The 20664-nt window shown below is 33.4% G+C and overlaps 1 protein-coding gene across 1 annotated transcript in view; it reads left to right on the top strand.

Annotated features, from left to right (window-relative positions):
* Positions 1 to 20664, top strand: part of LOC143910967 (pseudouridylate synthase RPUSD2-like) — a 148499-nt gene that overhangs the window by 92455 nt on the left and 35380 nt on the right. Inside the window, exons 3-4 of the mRNA XM_077429629.1 lie at positions 4466 to 4525; positions 13630 to 13722. Coding sequence (XP_077285755.1) covers positions 4466 to 4525; positions 13630 to 13722 — 153 coding nt within the window. The remainder of the gene's footprint in view (positions 1 to 4465; positions 4526 to 13629; positions 13723 to 20664) is intronic.

The raw sequence follows: 20664 nt of genomic DNA, 5'->3' as shown, positions 1-20664 counted from the left end.
GCGGCTAACAGCGCACTAAAAGCGATCTCATGCTTCAATCCTTTGTGTGACATAATAGTTAACCACATGTGAATGTAAGAAAACGAATAACATTACATATACCGCGATCTATCATTTGATATACATTTATTTACTTATAAAAAAATGAATGTATGCAGTATATCCGTGATTCGCGACCCCTGTTATCAACTTAGGATCACCAAATATTATCTCAAAGAACTAACTTAGAGCCTAGTTGGGTTTCGAACTAGCTCGGAGCCCTGGTTGCAAAGGTTCCCATGCAAAATCACCCGGATCTGACTGAGCGAGTATATTTGTCTGCCAAATGTGGTATACTACCTTAAAATGCCCTAATTTAAACTCTAAGCCGGCTTCGGAAGGGCTCCCATACAAAAAACAACGAATTTGTTTGTCCGCTATACACAACCACATTTTTCGAGTTTTAAAAGTTTCATTTTTTAGCCCCTTTTTCCAACTTCCAACCGCCCGAGTAACTCCACTAGTACTTTATTTTATTTACCGTAAATTTGCCGACGATATTTATATATCGTTTCGGTACGATATTTCACACGGACAAGCTTACATACAGCCGCGGATGAAGTTGTAGTATCGAATCGACATCCTGTATGTAATAACAACACCTGTGCGACGACTTTATATATGTATGTATACAATTTGTGTAGGTTTGTATGATGTTTTATTTTGTATCGGTCGTAAACGTGCGAGAGAGGGAAAAACGGTCGTTTCCAGAGCGATTTTCTTTACGTAGACGTTTCCCGGCTCATTCGAACGAACGTCGGCTTCGAATCGTTAAAACTTTTCCACTCACCCCTCGGCGACGAGCTTTCGCTTGTACTTTTCCACTTTCGGTTTATCGCGACTTCGAACACAGAACGAGAGGATCTTTCCCCGCGGCCTTTGATGGTCAGTTTCCACGTGTGTGTGTGTGTGTGTGTTTGCAATAAGCCAGTTTTAATAAAATCGGAACAGGCCGCCGGTAATGAAGATGGATTGTGCGAAACGGCTTGCGGCCGCTATTACTCTCAATAAAGCTCGAGCGTGACCGACGGCCTCTCCTCACTCCAGCTTCGGAAGCTCACTCTGAAAGCTCGGTTCGTATTAGCCGCTCGATCGCCGATATGAATATTTGCGATGTGTAATTAATATCAATTTAATACGCTATTCAATCTGCTCGATCTGTACTGACAGTCTTACAGTTTTTCAAGCGTGGAAAATGGGTGAGCTTTACGCCCCAATTTTCCGACTGATATAAAAGTGTGCGTTTGATTTATTATTGATGGCTTTGAATAATTTTTTTTTATTTTATTCATATATATATAATACATATGTATATACAAGGAAAGCCAACAGATTAACCCAAATGCTCTTTCCTGGCCAATTATAAACTAGTAAACAGTATCATAGAGACAAAGTGGGTAGCATTATATATAATATCAGCAAATTTGAGATGCTTATAAACTCGAATTTGCAACAAATAAATTTTATAAAGTTATCTTTTATGTATTTTCATATAGATACTTTATTTATATAATATATATATATATATATATATATATATATATATATATATATATATATATATATATATATATATATATATATATATATATATATATCAATCACTTAATTTATTCATTTTATGTGAATGAATTTATTAACCATTATTTATTAATGGGCAAACTCAATAATGGTGCTGCTTCACTCAAATCAACAAGGAAGGTCAACTGTCCCGAGATTATATCGACATGGGAGCCCAGACTTGCAAATATTCCATCGATAACTGTCAAACTGCACTCTGTAGCCTTTCTTACAAAAAAATTGAGATTGTTGATGCGAATAAGCAATATTGCGTAAATTATCGCAATGGTTAATGTAACATATACATATGTATGTAACATATGCATAATGGTTACATATGCATGTCTTGGTCTACCTACTTCTATGATGAATTATTATATATTTTTTATTTTATTTAAAATTGAGTACATCTTATATCAAATTTAGATGTTGATAAATGAAACGTTGAAATCTTCATTAAACTCGATTTAATTACTACTTAATTTTTAATGAAAAACTGTTTTAAAATATAGCATGTGGATAAAATCGTCCAACATGACATGGATCCGTTTCTTTTATCTTATTTTGTCCACGATAAGCCATAAACCCAATATATTTTTTACTATTACTAACATGTACGGTACGAAATAGGATAACGGATGTAATAGTAATAGCATGTAACAGATGCATCTTCTTCTCACTAACTTAAATGGTAACAAATGAGTTAGTGGGGATACTATGCATCTGATACTGGACATACTGACTTGTCAGTGTTACAAAATTTCTATGAGCAATTTATTAAATACGTATATGTAGATTTAACTGTTGAGTGTTGATAATACTCGCTTGAATAAAAGATGTTTGAAATGATATTATATCATCGTTTGTAATATTTTTTTTATAGATAATCTTATCATGATTGTATTATACTTTATACATAATAATATTTTCGTCTGAATTTGAATTGCTAATTCTGTGCTTAGTGGAATGAATTATCTTTTATCGCACTTCGTTATTCGTGAAACCTTTGTCTACCCTTTTTTCGGCATATCGATCCGTCGCGCTTGTATATTTTCATTATGTATTTTTTTCGATTATATGTTAGCTTATTGTTAAAGTCTCGTATTATATCACGATTTTTTTTATTATTTGTCGTTGCACGTGACTTGAAAAGCGAGTAATTTGTCAGTTTGCGCTCATGAAACTGTGTGCACCTGAAAGTGGCTCGCTCAAGGTGGAGCTTTCAGGTAAGCCCATTATACTTGCGGAACAACCACTCTGCATGTCTGTATCCAGCTAACGTAGAAAAAATCTACCTTTCAAGTCTGTTTCGAAAAGGCGCGTTCATTACGTTAATACCTATGTATGTATGTATCTACGTATGTTCAGAATTCGCGCACAAATTCAACTTCATCGTTTCATTCCTTAAAGCCAATTTTTGCTTCTCATTAGCAGTTTCTGTGTTTTCTTGTTAAATTTATGCCGTGGTACTGGGGTACCCAAACCCTCTTGATTCACATAATTTATAATATAAATATATTTTGAAACTTTTTCATCATCATTATGTTTTATGCATAAAAATAAGATTGAAATTGTAACAAGGTTCCTATCCAAACAAATTCGCCATCAAGTCTCCAATTCAGAACTATAATAAAAATAACTTTTATGACCCCAGAATCGTAAAATCCAAATTGATGCAATTTACGTGACCGCCAGTGAACATTAAATATAAATATTGTTTGTAAAATCGTCAATATTTACTTTATTTTAGTTCAAAATGTGACCTATTCATCTCCAATGCTCTATATACTCCATAGATTTTTTACCAACATAAACAAATTATTTTTTCAAATTCTCATTTCTTTTTTTTTATTTTAACACAGTTTTTATTACATACATCTTTGTTACTTGATTAACAAAATTTCCTAGCTGAATTTATGCTACTTCATAAAAATATCATCCGTTAAGAGGGCTGGACACCAGTGCCTTGTCCATACAAACGTATTAGACTTCTCCCTTCCTCAATTATGGCACTAGAGAAATTATTTTTTAATATGCTATCGATATCCAAAATTGGGTTGCATCTATCGTTTTATTTTTTTGATTAGTTATTTTTTATATGAGCTAGGAGCCGCCAAACATCAATAAAATCGCCTCTTTTTTACACCCACGAAAAGAGTCCAGCGTGCTTATTTAACGGTCGATTTAAAAAAAAATACGCGCATAGTTGCACAGAAAATATCTTTCTCATACCGATGATGAAATTTTTTTAAAAATTGGTCCAGTTTCGGAGGAGAAAATAGGAGAATACGAAACCTCGATTTTGTCAATTTAAAATACGTTTTATCTGGTCGAAGCGCAACTGTCGCATTCACTCAATATATATATATATATATTGTCGCATTCACTCAATATATATATCGAAGAAAGGAACGGCAACAAAATTAAGGTTTCGGATCATAATTCATAATTTTCAGTTCGGTCAGTCATAATTTCGCTAATTTTCCGGAACCCTCTCTCGTTGCTACCCCATTCTGTATCCTGAATTCCAATAAGCTGACTGATTCCAACACGCTATTATCATTGACGAATGATTGTTATTGTCTTTGCCGATGAATAATTCATTGAAAGCGTAGTCGAATATAATTGTCTCGCAAATATTACTTTATACTTTACAGAAAGGGTAATTTGAGGTGTCGCTTGATTTAAATATCGCGTGTCTGTCTATTGCCATATTGTCCTTTATATTTTTATCGCACTGATGACTTAAATAAAGTGACACTTAAAAATCAATTTTTTTCACATGACTCCAAAAAATTTTCGTAATATATAATCGTTAATATGCCATTTTTTAGTATTTTGATCAAATGTCTTTTTTTTGTTTCAGGTAATCAACAATCTACATGCTCAGATCCACAACTCGTACGCACAAGATTTAAATAAACTGGTATGACTTTTTATTTATTACATTTTTTTAAAGTTGTGTTATAATATCAATGGATTTTTCTTTATTGATTGTTAATTTATTGGAATATTTATATTATTCTTCAGCTCAAAGACATATGTACAATTTATTACACAGATAGTGTGATAAAACCCACATACCCTCGTCATTCTAATGAGGTATTAAAAGCTCCATTGTGTTTACGTCCACCGTAATCAAAATTTTACATGCATCTTCCTCCGGTTAAAAAATTTTATTTTTTCCCATTAAGGATATAATTGACTCATTAGAGTTTTATAAAAACAATAATTGTTTTTGCTATTTTTATCCGAATATATGTAAATATATTATTTTATTAGCATTGATCATGCTATTGATTTGCATTTAGTAGAATGTGTCCATTTCAAATAATTCTTTTGTGTATGTGCATAGGTACCTACATAAATAAATTTACGTAGGTATATTCCCATTTTGAATTTTTTATGAAATACATAGCTGTTTTTAGCATCCACTGTATGTATGCCTACAAATAAGCATAACTTGTAAAATAAATAACCATAAATTTGGGTAAAATGAAACGCAAAAACCTTTAAAAACAACCCTAAGGAATCGTTGAATCCGTACATCACTTTTTATTACATTGAACATATTTTTTTCAAGATATGACATTGACTCCTTATTAGTATTAAAATGTTATTCTCAACGTATTTTTTATACTGTTTCAAATACACATTAACGATATTATTATACATTTTTTTTATTTCTTCAATTTTCTTTTTTTCACATGAACGATTGTGGCGTATCACCTTTTCTGTATCAATTATTTCCAATCCACTTTAGTTTTGGATATATTTTAATGAATCTGAAGTAATGTCAGTTTGCGTAATACCTTTAACTGCTACAAAAACGATATATCGTTGTTATGAAAACGCTGAAAACTGCTAACAACGATCGTAGTTGACTTCATAATGGTCGTATTCGAATACTTTCTGTGCGCCAGTACATCAGGGGTACGAAACATATATAACGTGATAAATATATGAAACATATTAAAATAATGATTTGCAATATTTCAAATGTTCTGATATACAAATGCTATGAAAACCTTTTTCACATATAACGCATATAGTACGTGATCTTTTAACGGGGCCACCATCCTTTCTACTGCAATCAACACCATCTTTTCTTTGCGTTCGAGTAGTTTTCTAATTGTACTATTTGTATCTTGTATGCAGGTGTATCAGATGATTTTTTATTCCTCCATCCAACTTTATTCAAAAATTTCAATAATTTGAGATATGCTAATAAATAAATAAATGTTTCCTGAAGAATTTCCGGCGTGAATGCTGCATGCGTTTTTGGCCCGGGCTTACTCGGAAGCTATTACTACACTTTCGTCACACTCCGTTAACATTTTGCAGGGTTAAAAAAATAGAATAATAAAAAAAAACAATATAAAACCGTTTTCTATTATAGAGATCACGACCCGTCGTGCATTTAATTGCAAATAAAATTTGTACAAATGTTAATGATACCCGTTGAAAATAGATCGCATATCGATTTATCAATTAATCGATCATAAACTGTTACCCCCAAGTGCATCTCATTCTCATGCTCGCATTTATGACTACAAAAGAAAGAGAGACCAACCGCTTCAAATATAATGCAATTAACTTTTATATATGGTGTCTAAAAATAGATTTGGTCATTTCCATGCTGGACATTTGCGCATCTCACTATTGAAGCAAGAAAGAAAGAGAGAGCGCTAGCAAAGCCAAATATGCGCAATAAAGTATGCCTCGTCCTGTGCTTTCGTCCCATGAATTATGTCAATAAATAATATATGTACATATATATAAATTTTTTTATAAAAACTTTAATTTTAATAAATTTTACATTGCTCGTTAGGATTTTGAAAAATACCGTAGCAGTTAAAGGGTTAATATACATACATATATATGTATAGTAATTTTTATATCAATATAAAACAATACACAAGTACTTTTTATTATAGATTATTTTATAACAAATCATGCATACGCAATATAATTTATGCACATACATATGTATATTATAAAATTAAACTTGTTTCCATCACGAATTCTCACGTCAAGCAATCTTCAACATATTTTATAAAAAAATTGACGGTGTAATTTAAATGAAATTATTTTACTTTTGATGTTGAAATAAGTTTCTTCATTGTTGGAATATTGTTTCCGGGAAGATATGAAATTTAACTTGAAATTACACAAATTTTCCGATTGGTGTTATTTCCATCGACTTCCTTGCTTACTTTTCCGTATTAAAACTTTATCGCGAATCCCCGAGCCGAAGGCGCAAAACTATATTTAGAGTTACAAAACCTTAACTATATTTCAAGTCAACGAAGTTGACTAAATTAGTTTTTAATTAATTACCATCAATTAGAAAAGTGAACTTTATCGAAATCCTGACATTTTCCTATTTTATAGTCACGCTGGTAATTAATTTTACTACTTCCACGCCGCTCTTTTGGCGTTTTTTCATAATAAAAAACAATTAAATTAAATAAGCAATTAAATTAATAATAAATTTAAAACAGTGTTGTAAAAAATGTATATTATAATATTTCATAGGTAGGTACATTAGAATGTACATACCATCACATATTTACATACTTACATACATAGTTGACGCATGGCATGACATCTACAAAATTAGTTAATGTCTTTGAAATTGCATTAAGACGAAAATGTAATCGGAACCTACCAGAAAAATTACTCAATCATATCACGGAATAGGGATTTTGATGGGGAGGAAAACGCGGATTCGTGTGCCGAAGACATCTTGAATATTGAATAGGCAAGGTCACGAACGCGTTAAAACTTACACCAGGAGGCTTTCAATAAATGGAAAATCTGCTCGGACCCCGGGATTATGAGTTCGAATGACGAACGTCAATCGGCCAGAATGCTCCTGACAGCCCTTCGCCCTCAAGGAGGGACATGAGTCCTCCCCCAAAAGTTTTCCAATTATTCTGAATTTTTTCCATCGGGGAAAAGTGTGGCGCGTCACGAGGGCCTCTCCAGGCGAATAATTTACGGTCGTCTATTATGACGATGTTTTTAATGAAAAACAGAGATTGGATTTTAAATCGCACACCGTTTTTTTATAATATGTAAATATATTATAGTAAATGAGATGATTATGGGTTGACGTACGCTTTTAGATGTACATATATTTGACCTAAACAAACTCATTCACTCAAGTGATGTTTTCGAGTCACTCAATATCAAAAATCCTACTAAACCATTACATAACTTAGCTGGTTAGTTCACATTGTTATGATTTTCTCTCCAAATCGGCTCTTTTCATACGTCGAAATTTAGTCACGAGGTTTGTATCATTGTGTTTGTAACCCAATCTCAATTGTCTGCGTTTTGAATTCATACCAGGAAAGACAATAGTTTTTTATAATTTCGTTTAGATTAATTTATTTTAATAGCCGTCATTATAAAATGTACATTTTCTTTTGCTCGCCAAGAATTTTCACATAATGTCGGTGAACGTTGTGAAAAGCAATTTTCCGCATTGGATTTGAACCGGCACATAGCAGTTGAATCTGGTAATGAGGGTGTCGACATCGTCGCTGTGCGATAATTGCTTTACAGAGAAACTGGGATGTTGCACTCAGATGGTCCTGCTTTTCTTACGAGAAACACGCCATTGTTGCTTTTTGTCAACACATCCCTCACGGTTTGCATAATTTTCGATTGTATTTATATTCCGAAGACAGGCGTATGCCTTATTGGGGCGTCTTTCACAATATTGTCCTATTAACATGTGGTTCATTATTTTGATTTCATAAATTATGTGTTCAATAAGTGACTCACTATCAAACATTGGAACAAGTGTATTGTACATAAAAAAGATTTAGGTGTTGAAAATCGTTAATTTAAATTATGATACTTGAAAGCTGAATTTCTCGTTACTTCGAAGTACCTTCCTCATTTGTATACTATGTAGAATAGGTAAAGTGCCAGTGAAGCCTCTTCGTTTACAGAATCGAGTATCCGACATTGCCATTACTTAGTTAGATTGGCTTATTCATTGGTTATTCAATTATAGCGAATGCACCGCACCGATGGACCGTTTGGAAGATGGTGCATTAATGCGTTTCGAATTTCGAAATGCTGTGCTAGCCGCGGGCTTCCTTCGGGAAACTCGAGCTGTTTCCCAATGAACTCGACCGTGTGCCAACCTGTCAAAACTTTGTTCGAAGTGTTCTGAATCCTTCCCTCTGCCTCCTTCTCTTCTCATCTTTTGTACGAGTTTATAAACGTCGCTGTCGAGCAAATGAATTGTTCATTTTTGTTCACGTTCGTCGTGTTTATATGGACGCGAGCTTGTTATTTCCTTCGCATCTTTTTACTTTGTGCTCGTTAGCTGCTCTTTGAATTGTGTTTTGCAAGATGGTTTTCATTTTTTTTTCTTCTCTCAATTTTCTTCCATCGTACGCTGAATACTGAATAAATTGGATTCGCGCTCTGTGATATACAAATATCAATTTATTCGAGATGGAAACTTCCTCTAAATCGTTCTATCCTATCGAATGTATCGATTTTTCTTTTATTGTATTTTCTTTGTTTTTTTCGATAAGCTATTTCAAATTAAATTAGTAAATAGTGACATTGTGCTGTTTAGATTTTGCAAATTTTCCCTGCTTGACGTAAAACGCATCATGTTTTGACCACATTTTGTCATTCAAATGTCACCCATAAAATTCACATTCTTGAAATTTTTTTACAAAAATACAAAATCAATTAATATTAATCATTCGAAAAAATTATTCGTGTTTAAACTCAGATTTTACACATATCAGCGTCCACTGTACATAAAATGGGAGTCAAATTTTCTATTTATATCTATCACGCAATCATCATCCACTCCATTCAAACATTTTCTCTATTTCATCCATCTAGTATTCACTTCTCTTTTTATGTGGAATACAATGTACAAATGCGATCTTGATCGTGCTTTTCGTCCATGTACTACCCTTCCGATATCTTCTAAATATAAAAATGAACAACATGTATTTGTTTTTCTGCATTTACAAATTTTTTAAGCAATCTAACCTTCGTCTTATTTCAATTCGTACAATTTACGCTTCATATCTTCTTATTGCACCGACCTCGGACTCTTTTCGTGTAATATAGGATGGAATGTAATTTATCAATTTCACAAAATATATGTACATTCATCGAGTTTGTGCTTTTTATTTTGTTTTGTTTCTATCGTATAAAATCCCCTTCATTTGAATATATGGTAAAAGCTGGCGTAAAATCATTTCGGTCGACATGGTGCCACCTGCATCACTAGAGGGCAACCTGGTCCTTTCGTAGCACAATAAAAAACGAGCCCTCCCTAGTCTTGAATACGTCTTTCAGCTTACTACCGAAACGTGAGAAGATCAGAAGCCTCAAAAAATAGAAAAATACTGAATGGCTACCCGGATGATTTACTTTCACGTCGAAAAAACTTAAAAATACACAGCCGGTATCCACTTTACATTTTTATCATCCTTTTAAAGTGTTCCCAGCGGTGCTTCAGTGACGGCGTATTTATAGAACGAAGAGCAGTCGTTTAGTCCAATAAGCAGATCTGTCGAGTGTTTGCTTTTACTCTCCCTCTCCCCATAGTCGTCGTTAAACCGTACAATAATCCGCCGTTCAGTTCACATCTGCTGCTTGCTCTCCAGTCCAATTTTTAATTTCAGCCCTTGAGAAGTATGACAGTCTTGTACGCGTTTGCGCCCCCCTTCCCCCCATCTCCATCCCCCATCCAAAGGTCTCCGTTATTTTGAAACGTTTATTATTCCTGCCCATTCCTCCCCTCGCTCGCCTTTTTACAGCGTCATTTAATAATAATGCCAAGGCACAAAATGACGCTTCTTGGCCTGACCCTGTTTCGCGTTGTTCAACGCCACATGTACACAAACCGACGAAGGGCTGTCCCTACGATTTTCAAACATTCCGGACAAGCACATAAATTTACATCGGCTCTCCCTCGTTCCTCATTTTTTTTTTCGTATTTTGCATGTACTATTCGAAAATTATATAGCTGGTACCGTCTTTCGATCTATTTAAACTTCTACATAAGGCGAGGTGGAAATTTTAGTGATAGACGAAACACGCGATTTTGATATCACCGCATGACAATCAAATTTATGTATGAAAAATGTGGTATTATTATGTATACAATATACTTTTGTATCGTTCGCCCCTCCGGCTCTGAACCGACACTTCCTGAAATGCGAGCTATAAAAATGTCAAACCACCCCCCCCCCCCCCCACTCTATCTAGAAAGTAAAAACAAACGGGTTAACCTTTCACTATCGCTTTTCTATTTTGTCGAAAAGATCACTCACTAACACCCCCTACTCTACCCCATAACTTCTCTGGTACATTCACTATGCAAAGGTCGTGTTTCACATATCAACTTTATAGCTATTATATTTTATGTTGTAGTTTATACGTCAATGGCTTAACGTTGCTACTTATTCATACTATGTTGGATAAAATACGTGTATAAATGTTTTTTTTTTTTTTTTTATTAAAGATAGAAATATTTCAATTTCTTTAGTAGATGTATTGTGTTTAGTACCTACATACATATATATGCAATTAAGGTTTCTTAGTATAATTTCAGCGAAAATATTTAATTTTCGTGTAGATTTTTCTCTTGTATTTCCGACTCATTCACTCACGCCTACTTAATGCGAAATTTCATTTTTCTTTGTTTATTTTTAAGCGACTAACTTTTGCATTTTTTTTTAATTTTTAAACTACCCAAACAAACCAACTGTCGTAAGTTTTTACTAACAATACTTGTTATATTCAACTTATGTACATGGAAAAAAATTGTATCATAATTTAAATGTATTTGTAAGCCAGATTTTAAGATGGTCTGTTAGATAAAATGACACGTGTTTTCGTGTATCTTGGAAACAGGCGAACAATTTATATTTTCGTTTTGTCGCCCGATCGTTGTTTTTTTTTACTACTGCATTACAATACAACCAACAGAGATAATTTTTTCTTTATTTTTCTGTTCGTGAATTTTGTACGCGTAACGAATTTCTCATTGGGAAATAAAAAGACAATTATTCAAAATACAACAATTAATTTCTTTTTAAAGGAAACGTTCTGTTCGGAATGAAAAGTCGGTTCATTTGCTTTCGCGTCATTTTACTGGTTGTATTTAATTTGTATATAACGAGATGAAAACTTTTCTATTTTTGTCTTTTCTCCAGTCTTTTAATTTTCTCGCAAGGAGATCTTTTCCGTCGCGTCAATTTTTTTAGATTTATCGCTGATGACCACGAGTTATGGGAAAATAAATGCGACGTCTGCTACTTTCGCGCTATCTAAAAACACCGTTGTCTCACGAACTGTCTCGTTCGGTGTATTTTATTTTGTTGCGATGGTTTTTATAGAATTTTCCAGATGTTTTCCGGATTTTTTTGGCTCTGAAGCAAGTCGTAAGTAAGTCTTTTGTGTCTGGATCCCGCTCATTGTGTGTTAGTAAGATCGGTCGCTTTTACTGTTTCAACTCGCACACAACGTTTTTATGATCGAGTGGTCGGCCTGCCAAGTTCTTTATTTAACTTTTTCGTATAATAGAACAGCCAATTTCAATAACGATACACTTAATAAGCTTTATTTCTGATATGTAATGTTGACGATTTAATTGGTCGAGAACTTTGTTCTTTCAGTGGGACTGTTTTCATTTCGCTCGATTTTTGCCACGAAATTCACTTTTGCGAATTGGGTCTTAAGCTATGGAGGCGAACTGTTCATTTGCATTCTAATTAGATAAGGGTCTCAAATTATAATAGCTTTTCAGATGCCTTTGTCGTCATGGTAAATTTTCATCTGCAGTTTTCTCCCTTCGCTCCGTTATTATTCATTTTCGAGTTTCGTGCAATTTTATTTTCATCGCATTAAAATGTTTTTTCATAAATATTTCCAACATTTATTTCGCGACCATTCAAAGAGTTGCCGTACACATTTTTTTTGTGGTTGCTTTTATAATAACACAATTTTATTATACGTGCCCTTTTTTTAAATCAGTAAAACTTAAAGTTATTTCAACTAACATTTTGATTTTATAAGACGATATTAGTCGTTAAGCTGAAAGCTGGATTGCTTTTTAATCGTATGCTCGCTATATTTGCAGCGCTGAAACCGCACACGTGCTGAAACTTCGCCACTTTTCCCCCGAAATAAACGTTTTCATTCAGCAATAAAACCGCAATATTTATTGTATGCTGTTGCTAGTATTTATAGTCGCGCTTAAATACTGATTAGCATCCGAGAATGCAGTCTGCAGTCCCACTGGGAGATAAGTCACAATTTATAAGGCGGTCTCACGCCACGCGCATGCAAATAACTGCAATTTTTGCACACCAACCAACGCAGTGTCGAATTTAAAATTTCAGCGAATCCTAACACTCACTGAAATTGAGCGATTGATGTATTTATAAACGATGGCTCGTTTCGGTCGGTATGCTTAGTTCTAGTAGTCGACTGACGTGCTGTCAGCATCAAACGGCCTCAAACAAAACACTTTTGACAGTTGAATTTTTGCAAAATATTATATTTTAAGCGATCGTGACGCTCGCAGACTTCGAATGCACAAACAAATCTGTTCAGGAAATCCCTGTGTTCAATTTCGATGAATTCTATTGAAAAACATGCTGATATACATACTGCTATTGTTTTTATAAAAAATTGAGCATTATATCTCTTAATATCATATTTTCGACAGATAACTTAAATCAAAATGTCTGTCACGATGTACATATTATGTGTTTTTTTTTTTTACTTTTTAACCATTGTCAGTAGAATTGTGACAAACTTCAAAGCATGATGTAAGACAAAAGATTTCCCGTGAAAAGTGTGTTTGTGTCGTTTTATATTTCAATTGAACCAAAACTTTGTTCATCAAATGCCGAAACTAAAGAACGTGGCTTTAAGGCCAACTTCAAAGGCTTCGAGCGCTTGATTTTCCACAGTATGTTACGTGTATTTTATTGAAAAATTTCATAAACTCTATTCCTTTCACAGGTCGTGGACAAGGATTCGTCTGGAAAAGCCTTGTTACTTTCGTGCGAGAAGCGAAAAGCCGACGACGGAGAAGCCAATAAGGATCTTAAGAAGGTTTGTATCCTGTTTCGTCCTTTTATTCCGGTTATTTCTTCTTATACTTGGGCGTTGGTTCGTCACAATCAAACTTCCCTCTCTCACTGTCAATTATGGCACTGTATAAAGTATAATTTTTCACTTTATATCTATGTACAATTTTAATATCATAGTTGTCGCCCAGGAGCAAACCATAATGGCATCATGGGAAAATATAAATTTATTTTTAAATTATTAATTCGTACGATATTATTATTTTGAGTTTCTCAAAAGTTTCTCCTTCATTACTTCTAATATGTTATATGAGCCATTATAATTGAAAGTGGCATAAGTCCACTTTTCTTCATTTCAAGAAACACTTCGCAAAACATTTAATATAATGTTTTTCAATAGTTCAAAATACTGGTGGCCTGTAATAAGTTTATTCTGCCTTTCCGAGATTCTGGATATATCGAACTAAACGTAGTGATAAAATATTTTGAATTAACTGAAACTGAAATAGTGTTTTTGGAACTGAAAATTGGACTTCCGCCACTTTCAAATATTATTAACTGCACAATGTGTACATACATATCTAATATATAATTTGGAAAGAGACTTTGTATGTAACATTGGTTGGTTCGTTCGTAAATCCGTGACGTCATCTAACAAATAATTCGATTTTTTTCGATTCAAACGATTCGAAGTCCCCTTGGGCGCAGGCGCCGAGGACGAAGCCCTAGAGGAGCAGTCTCCGAAGGGCGCCGATGGCGAAGGTGCCTTCGCGCTGGGGGGGGGCGCCGGATTATGGGATACATATCATTTCGAAAGAGACATCCATATGTTTGTTTGTTCGTGACAGTCAATTTAATAAAAAAATGAGTATTCAAATAACTTTATATAAAATAAAACTATTCAAATAAATGTATATAAAATGTTTACTATTAGATCATGTTTAAGCGATTTATATTAGAGTTTAAGTTTATTATTAGTCATATTTAAGCGGTTTATATTAGAAATACCGAGCGAAGCCGGGTAAAACCACTAGTATATTATACATATGTAGGTAGTATAGTTTCTTTGTTTTTATTCATTTATATTCGCCCACGTGCCCGTAATGTATGTACATATGTATGTATGTTTATTTATATAAATAAAATTTAATAGCTCCTTAAATATTTGTCATGTCAGTTTTCTTCTTACCAATTTTTCGCACATCTTTATTGAATGTTAAATTTGTTACGCTATAACTTACAAAATACGTCGTTACCACTCAGATATTTAGTTCATAATATCAAGCTTAATCTGTCGTAAATGATCATTTTGTCACCCACGCCACGCGTACATCACAATTTTCTTCAACACGAATTCGTATCATTAAAATGATGAATCTCACATCGACGCATTTAACTTTTGCGCTATATAAATCATTATTGAATTGATGATTCATTTTTTTTTATTTCAACAGTTTGACAAGTTTTTCGACGCCTCTTTTCTACCCCACTTTTGATTTTTTCGAACCAATTAAAATTCTTTTTGATTTCTGCGCTTTTTTAAATATATTTACTTCAGTTGCGAACGCAACATCTGCGTTCGAAATACCCGCATTTATACCACGCGTTATATTCATCCCGACGATGTCTATTCCTTCCAAATAAACATTATTCATATTTTTTCCCCGAGAAGAAATTTGATATATTGATGTTGGCTTTTCTCATCTCCAATTATCTTTCAGCGCGTTTAGATGAAAAATGGCCGTTCGAATAAATTCATATATTGACTGCGGGCTCGCGCTTAATGAGGACCACCACGTTCAAAGAGATTATTCGCATATTGAATTCGTACATAATTTCATCCCAATGTATCATCTCTAATCATCCATCAATAAGAATGCATGTAGTTTAATCGTGTATAAATCATGAATTATTATTGACACTAGACGGTGAAATAGACTAAATATTCCGATTATACAGGTTTGTATTTACATATGCACATACATATTACATACATATATGTATATGTAGTATACATATGTATATCTGATAGTAAATACATACCTATAATAGTTTTATTTATCTTCGAATACATACAGTTCAATGAAATCGAAACAACCCGCGTTATCGTTATTTATGTAGTACATTGTACATATGTATGTATGTACATAAATATGTATGTATGTATATTGAATTTACTTATTTTCAATTTCAATTTTCCTTTGTCTACGTCAGACATAATTTAATTAATTATCAAAAGTAACTTGCACGCTATCAAGAAACAGTAAAATACATTTTATTTAATTAATGACATTTAATTAATGTTTATAGTGGTGCGCAGTTTATATTTGATTAATTTAAATACCTTCGTAGTATTATTCACATATTAATTATTAATACTTACATATAATATAATACATACATATGTACATACAACACATGTACATATGTACTTATCTATATCTAACCAGCAACATAGATCAGTAGTTAGCGTTTAATGCTTTCAATTGTGTGATCACGGGTTTTATTCCTGACTTTGTTGCTGTTGCTGAAGTTGATATTTATAATTTGACTCGTAGCCACTTAAATATAGTAGCAAAAACAAATTATATATATACATATATAACGATAATGATTCACTATTATTTTTTTAAACACAGATGTGTTTAGTGTTCATAAACGTCGTTTTATGTAGATAAACTATTAATTATGTACATAGATGAACGATCATTTTCTGTTGAATTATGAGTTGATTTACGCTGACTTACGTTGCTGATAAGCATTATACCGTATAATTATAATATATCAACATCTCCATCTACAGCCACTCACCATCCACTGCTGGATGAAGGCCTCTCCAACACGCTTCCACTCGTCTCTGTTTTGCGCAACTCTTATTCATCACCACATATTTTCCTAATTTCGTCTACCCATCTTCCCCGCGGTCTTCCTTTTACACTATTACATTCTCTCGGGTACCATTCTAGCACTTGTCCACCTTTCGTCCATTCCTCTAGCCACGTGGCCTGCCCATTGCCATTACAATCTCTTTACTCTATCCACTATATCCATTACTCTTGTCATACTTCTCACCCACGTATTCCGCTTCCAGTCTTCCTCGTTATGCCGAGCAAACAGCGTTCCATACTTCTTTGAGTGAATTGGACTTTGTGTAGTATCTTGGCATTCAATGTCCAAGTTTCACATCCATTCACGTCATCACTTGCTAAACGCATTGATCGAAGATCTTTTTCTTAGCAGAGTGGAATTTCGATTTAAAAACAACGTTAATTCGTCCAAATGCACTCCATCCTATGTAATTTCATACGTCTCTTTATTTCTTCTTCTTTACTACATGTGTTGGTAGTCTAAATTCGTCACATGTTCTACTTAAATCCTAATATAATATTAAAAATATACATTGTATTGCATTCGCTTCCAACACATCAAATTTTCAAATGATTTACTTTGCATGCATACATACATACATATGTATGAATGTATACAAAACCCCTTAGGACCTACCGTCAATCCTTCAGGCTGATTTTCTCGTTCCGGAACCATCGGTCGACGATCCGGATCCTGTGTTGTTTATTCGGCGATTTGTATCAATATCTGTAGACTGCTGTCAGGATCCATCGTCTTCGAACCGAGCGTGCTTTAACACCATTGCACGTGCTTCCAGCTCTTCCGCTTTCAGCTCTCATTCATTTAATAACGATCACTTCAGACGTTATCCGATTTCTTTCGCCGTTGCCCTACGATCGATACACATCTTTGTGTTGTATCTAATATACAATATTTTATGTGTACATACATATATGGGTAACACCTCCAACCCTATCGTATTATGTAATTAGGGCTAGCCTCATCCTCTTACCGTTACCTTTCTCGACGAATTTCGCAGCTCTTACCTGTTTGATATTTGGTTGGGACTTTGGCACTCTATGAATTTCCTCAACGGTTTTACAATGAGAGCGCAAATTGCCCTCGTAAATTTTAACCGCTTTGAAACGTTTCCGTGGTATTCGAACACGTACATTTTTACCGGAACTGTGTGCCCCGCCATATGCAATTTATCCACGTGCGAGACTGTGCTTGCGAAATTGGAAAATACCCCAGATTTCCTCGTCCGTATTTATTACTCGAACATCAAAAAACCGTTTATGGATGCTTGGCTTAAGACCGCCATCGCACAATTTAATTGCGCGTAACAAAGGCGAACTTAAAACTGCAAACATTTAACTTTAATTAAGCTTGTACATTTCGCGTTCGTTTGTATGTACATATACATACATACATATGTACATTAAAGGAATTAATCAATTACTCTTTGTATCTAATTTATTGTGGCGATTATTTGAAGTTGCCAATATATGAACGGCTTTAATAACGTATGTATGTACATTTAATTTAACTTAATCAGTTTGCGCTTTTATTAACGACTCCATTAGTAATAATTATTTTTAAATGAAAAACATTGATCCGCATGTGAATGCGATTTTGCGTGTTTTTTTTTTTTAAGGCAGAATATGAATTTATACAACCGAAAGCTTTCCCTATATACAGACACAATTTGCATTTACGTGACTGCCGACTTTAATCCCTTTTGTTTTGTAGTGTTCACGAAGTAGTAATCGCTTTATTTGTCGTTTCTAAATATATCGTACATTTTTAATATACATAATACTGCTTAAATCAATGTACAATTATATAAATACGTATGTATGTTGGAATAAAAATATATCTATAATTACTGATTTGGATAAATACGTATTACGGATATCTTTTGGGCGCTAAATATCTTTAATTTTTCGGCCCCATAAATTAAAGCTGTGTAAATTAAAAAAAAATGTAATTATTATATCTAGTGAAACTTAAAATTATTTAGTGCCTTCTTTGGGCGCCAATTGTTTAGTGGCCCATTTCAAAGCCGGGTTTTTGTTTTATGTATGATCACATTCATCACAGATTAATTAAATTTATTTTATTTTGACCAATTCATACTTTAATAAATTAAATATTACTACATGGTTCATTGGCTCCCACAAGATTTTATCTGGAAGGGAAGGGACTATACGGATATAATTATATTTTTAATTAAATTAATTACTTTGGGTTGTTAGAAAAAGTATTTTAAAAATTAATTTAACTTTATTTCTCGTTGAAAAATGTTTAAATGAGAAAATTTATTTAATGACTGACCGTGATAATTTTGAAAAACTTCAATGTTTATATTTCTTTATATCTAGTACAGTGATGCACATGCGGCCCAAAATCATTTATGTACTTCATCACCAAGTATTTCATTGAATATGAAAAATCTACATACTATGTATGTCAAAATCAAATAAGGAATATATGTACATATGTATATTCGCTGGATATCTTCAGGGCCGCCGAGAGGAATACCGGGCCCTGGAAAAATACTTCCGTACTCTATAACAAACCAAAAAAAAATCTTATAGATATATTTTTAATATGAGAAAATTCTATTAGCACTATTAGAAGAACACCGAGCCCCTCAAGTAGTTTTAGCCCTGGAACTTTAACCCCAGCTTCTCCCTCTCTCGGTGGCCCCGGATATCCTACATTGAAATATACATGATTTTATAATGGTTATTATCAAAAATATATTGTATCAAAAAATGAACTGTCTGTAAAAAAAATTGCCTACGGCGTAGCCTAAAAGTATTTAATATCACCTTATCTTATCTTATCCTTGGACGACCCAAGGCTTTAAATATTTTATATTTAAATATTAGTACATTTTTTAAATTTTATTTTATATATCTAATATTTAATTTCGAAAGAGACTTTGTAAGTTTGTATCTTTGGTTGGGAACTGCGTAAAGAAAACAAAGTTTCTATGGCGACAATTCAATTGGTTGAATATTATATTTTTTTCGATTCAAATAAATTTAATAAAAAAAAAATGAATATTTACTATTTGATTCGCCATGTTTATATTACAAATACTGAGCGAAGCCGGGTAAAACATCTAGTATTTTTATATCTTAGTACATTCTATATACAAATATGTATATACTTTGTAATATCTATTTTTTTATATTTTAGTATTTTTAAAATATTGCATCCCAGTGAAGCATAAATACATACATACTTACATAGAGTATGGGACATATTTAGAGAATATATACATTATGGGTATTAAGAAACTAGTTTTTTTGTCAATTTGTTTATGAACAAACTAATATGTTTATGAACGAACGTAATGTACACTTATGTACATAGACTATAACATGGACACTGATTTTGGGTACTCAGGTACCGCCCGTGTACTTCAGTAATTTACTGTTTTGTTCTTACATACATATGTATAGATACAAACATAGATACATCCATCACGAAGGCCTTTTACAGGCCTGTTTAATATGCCACTTTTATGTTTTATTTGTTAATTTTAATTTACTTGCACCGTTAATAAATTAATTCACGTTTTCTCATTTAAACACTCCAGAGTGGTAGGCGTTATTTATCGTTCGAATTAGTCCGAGTTACATAAGCGAATAATTTATTCATACTTCCTTTTCGGGGCAATTAATTAAAAGCGAAATATTTTGTTTTTATGTTTTATCGTTGCACACTTGAAAGCGACGAGAGCGAGCAAAGGGTTGGCACAACATAAGTTGCGTTTGCATAATGCGACGCGGATACTCTCCAAGATAAATGATTGCACCTGCAGTACGGCCTACACCTGAGCGCAACAAGCTCGTGCTGCACTGCAGATTGCCCAAATGCACATTTGAAAACTGCACTATTTATAACTGCATTAATCGCCCGTTCGCCGGCGGATTTCTATTTGCACAAATGGTTATATGAGCGTATTCGTACATTTCGAAGCACAATGTTTACGATTTGATTAAATTCGACACCCACACACGGCGTATTTATAATTCAGAGTGTACTAATCGTACTGATGTTGATTCTCCTTTGTGACGTTAATTATGTGATTCGGCTGTATTGT

This window comes from Arctopsyche grandis, chromosome 4 (genome assembly GCF_051622035.1).
Source record: "Arctopsyche grandis isolate Sample6627 chromosome 4, ASM5162203v2, whole genome shotgun sequence".
Classification (NCBI taxonomy): domain Eukaryota; kingdom Metazoa; phylum Arthropoda; class Insecta; order Trichoptera; family Hydropsychidae; genus Arctopsyche; species Arctopsyche grandis.
This window is presented reverse-complemented; position numbering and strand designations above follow the sequence as displayed.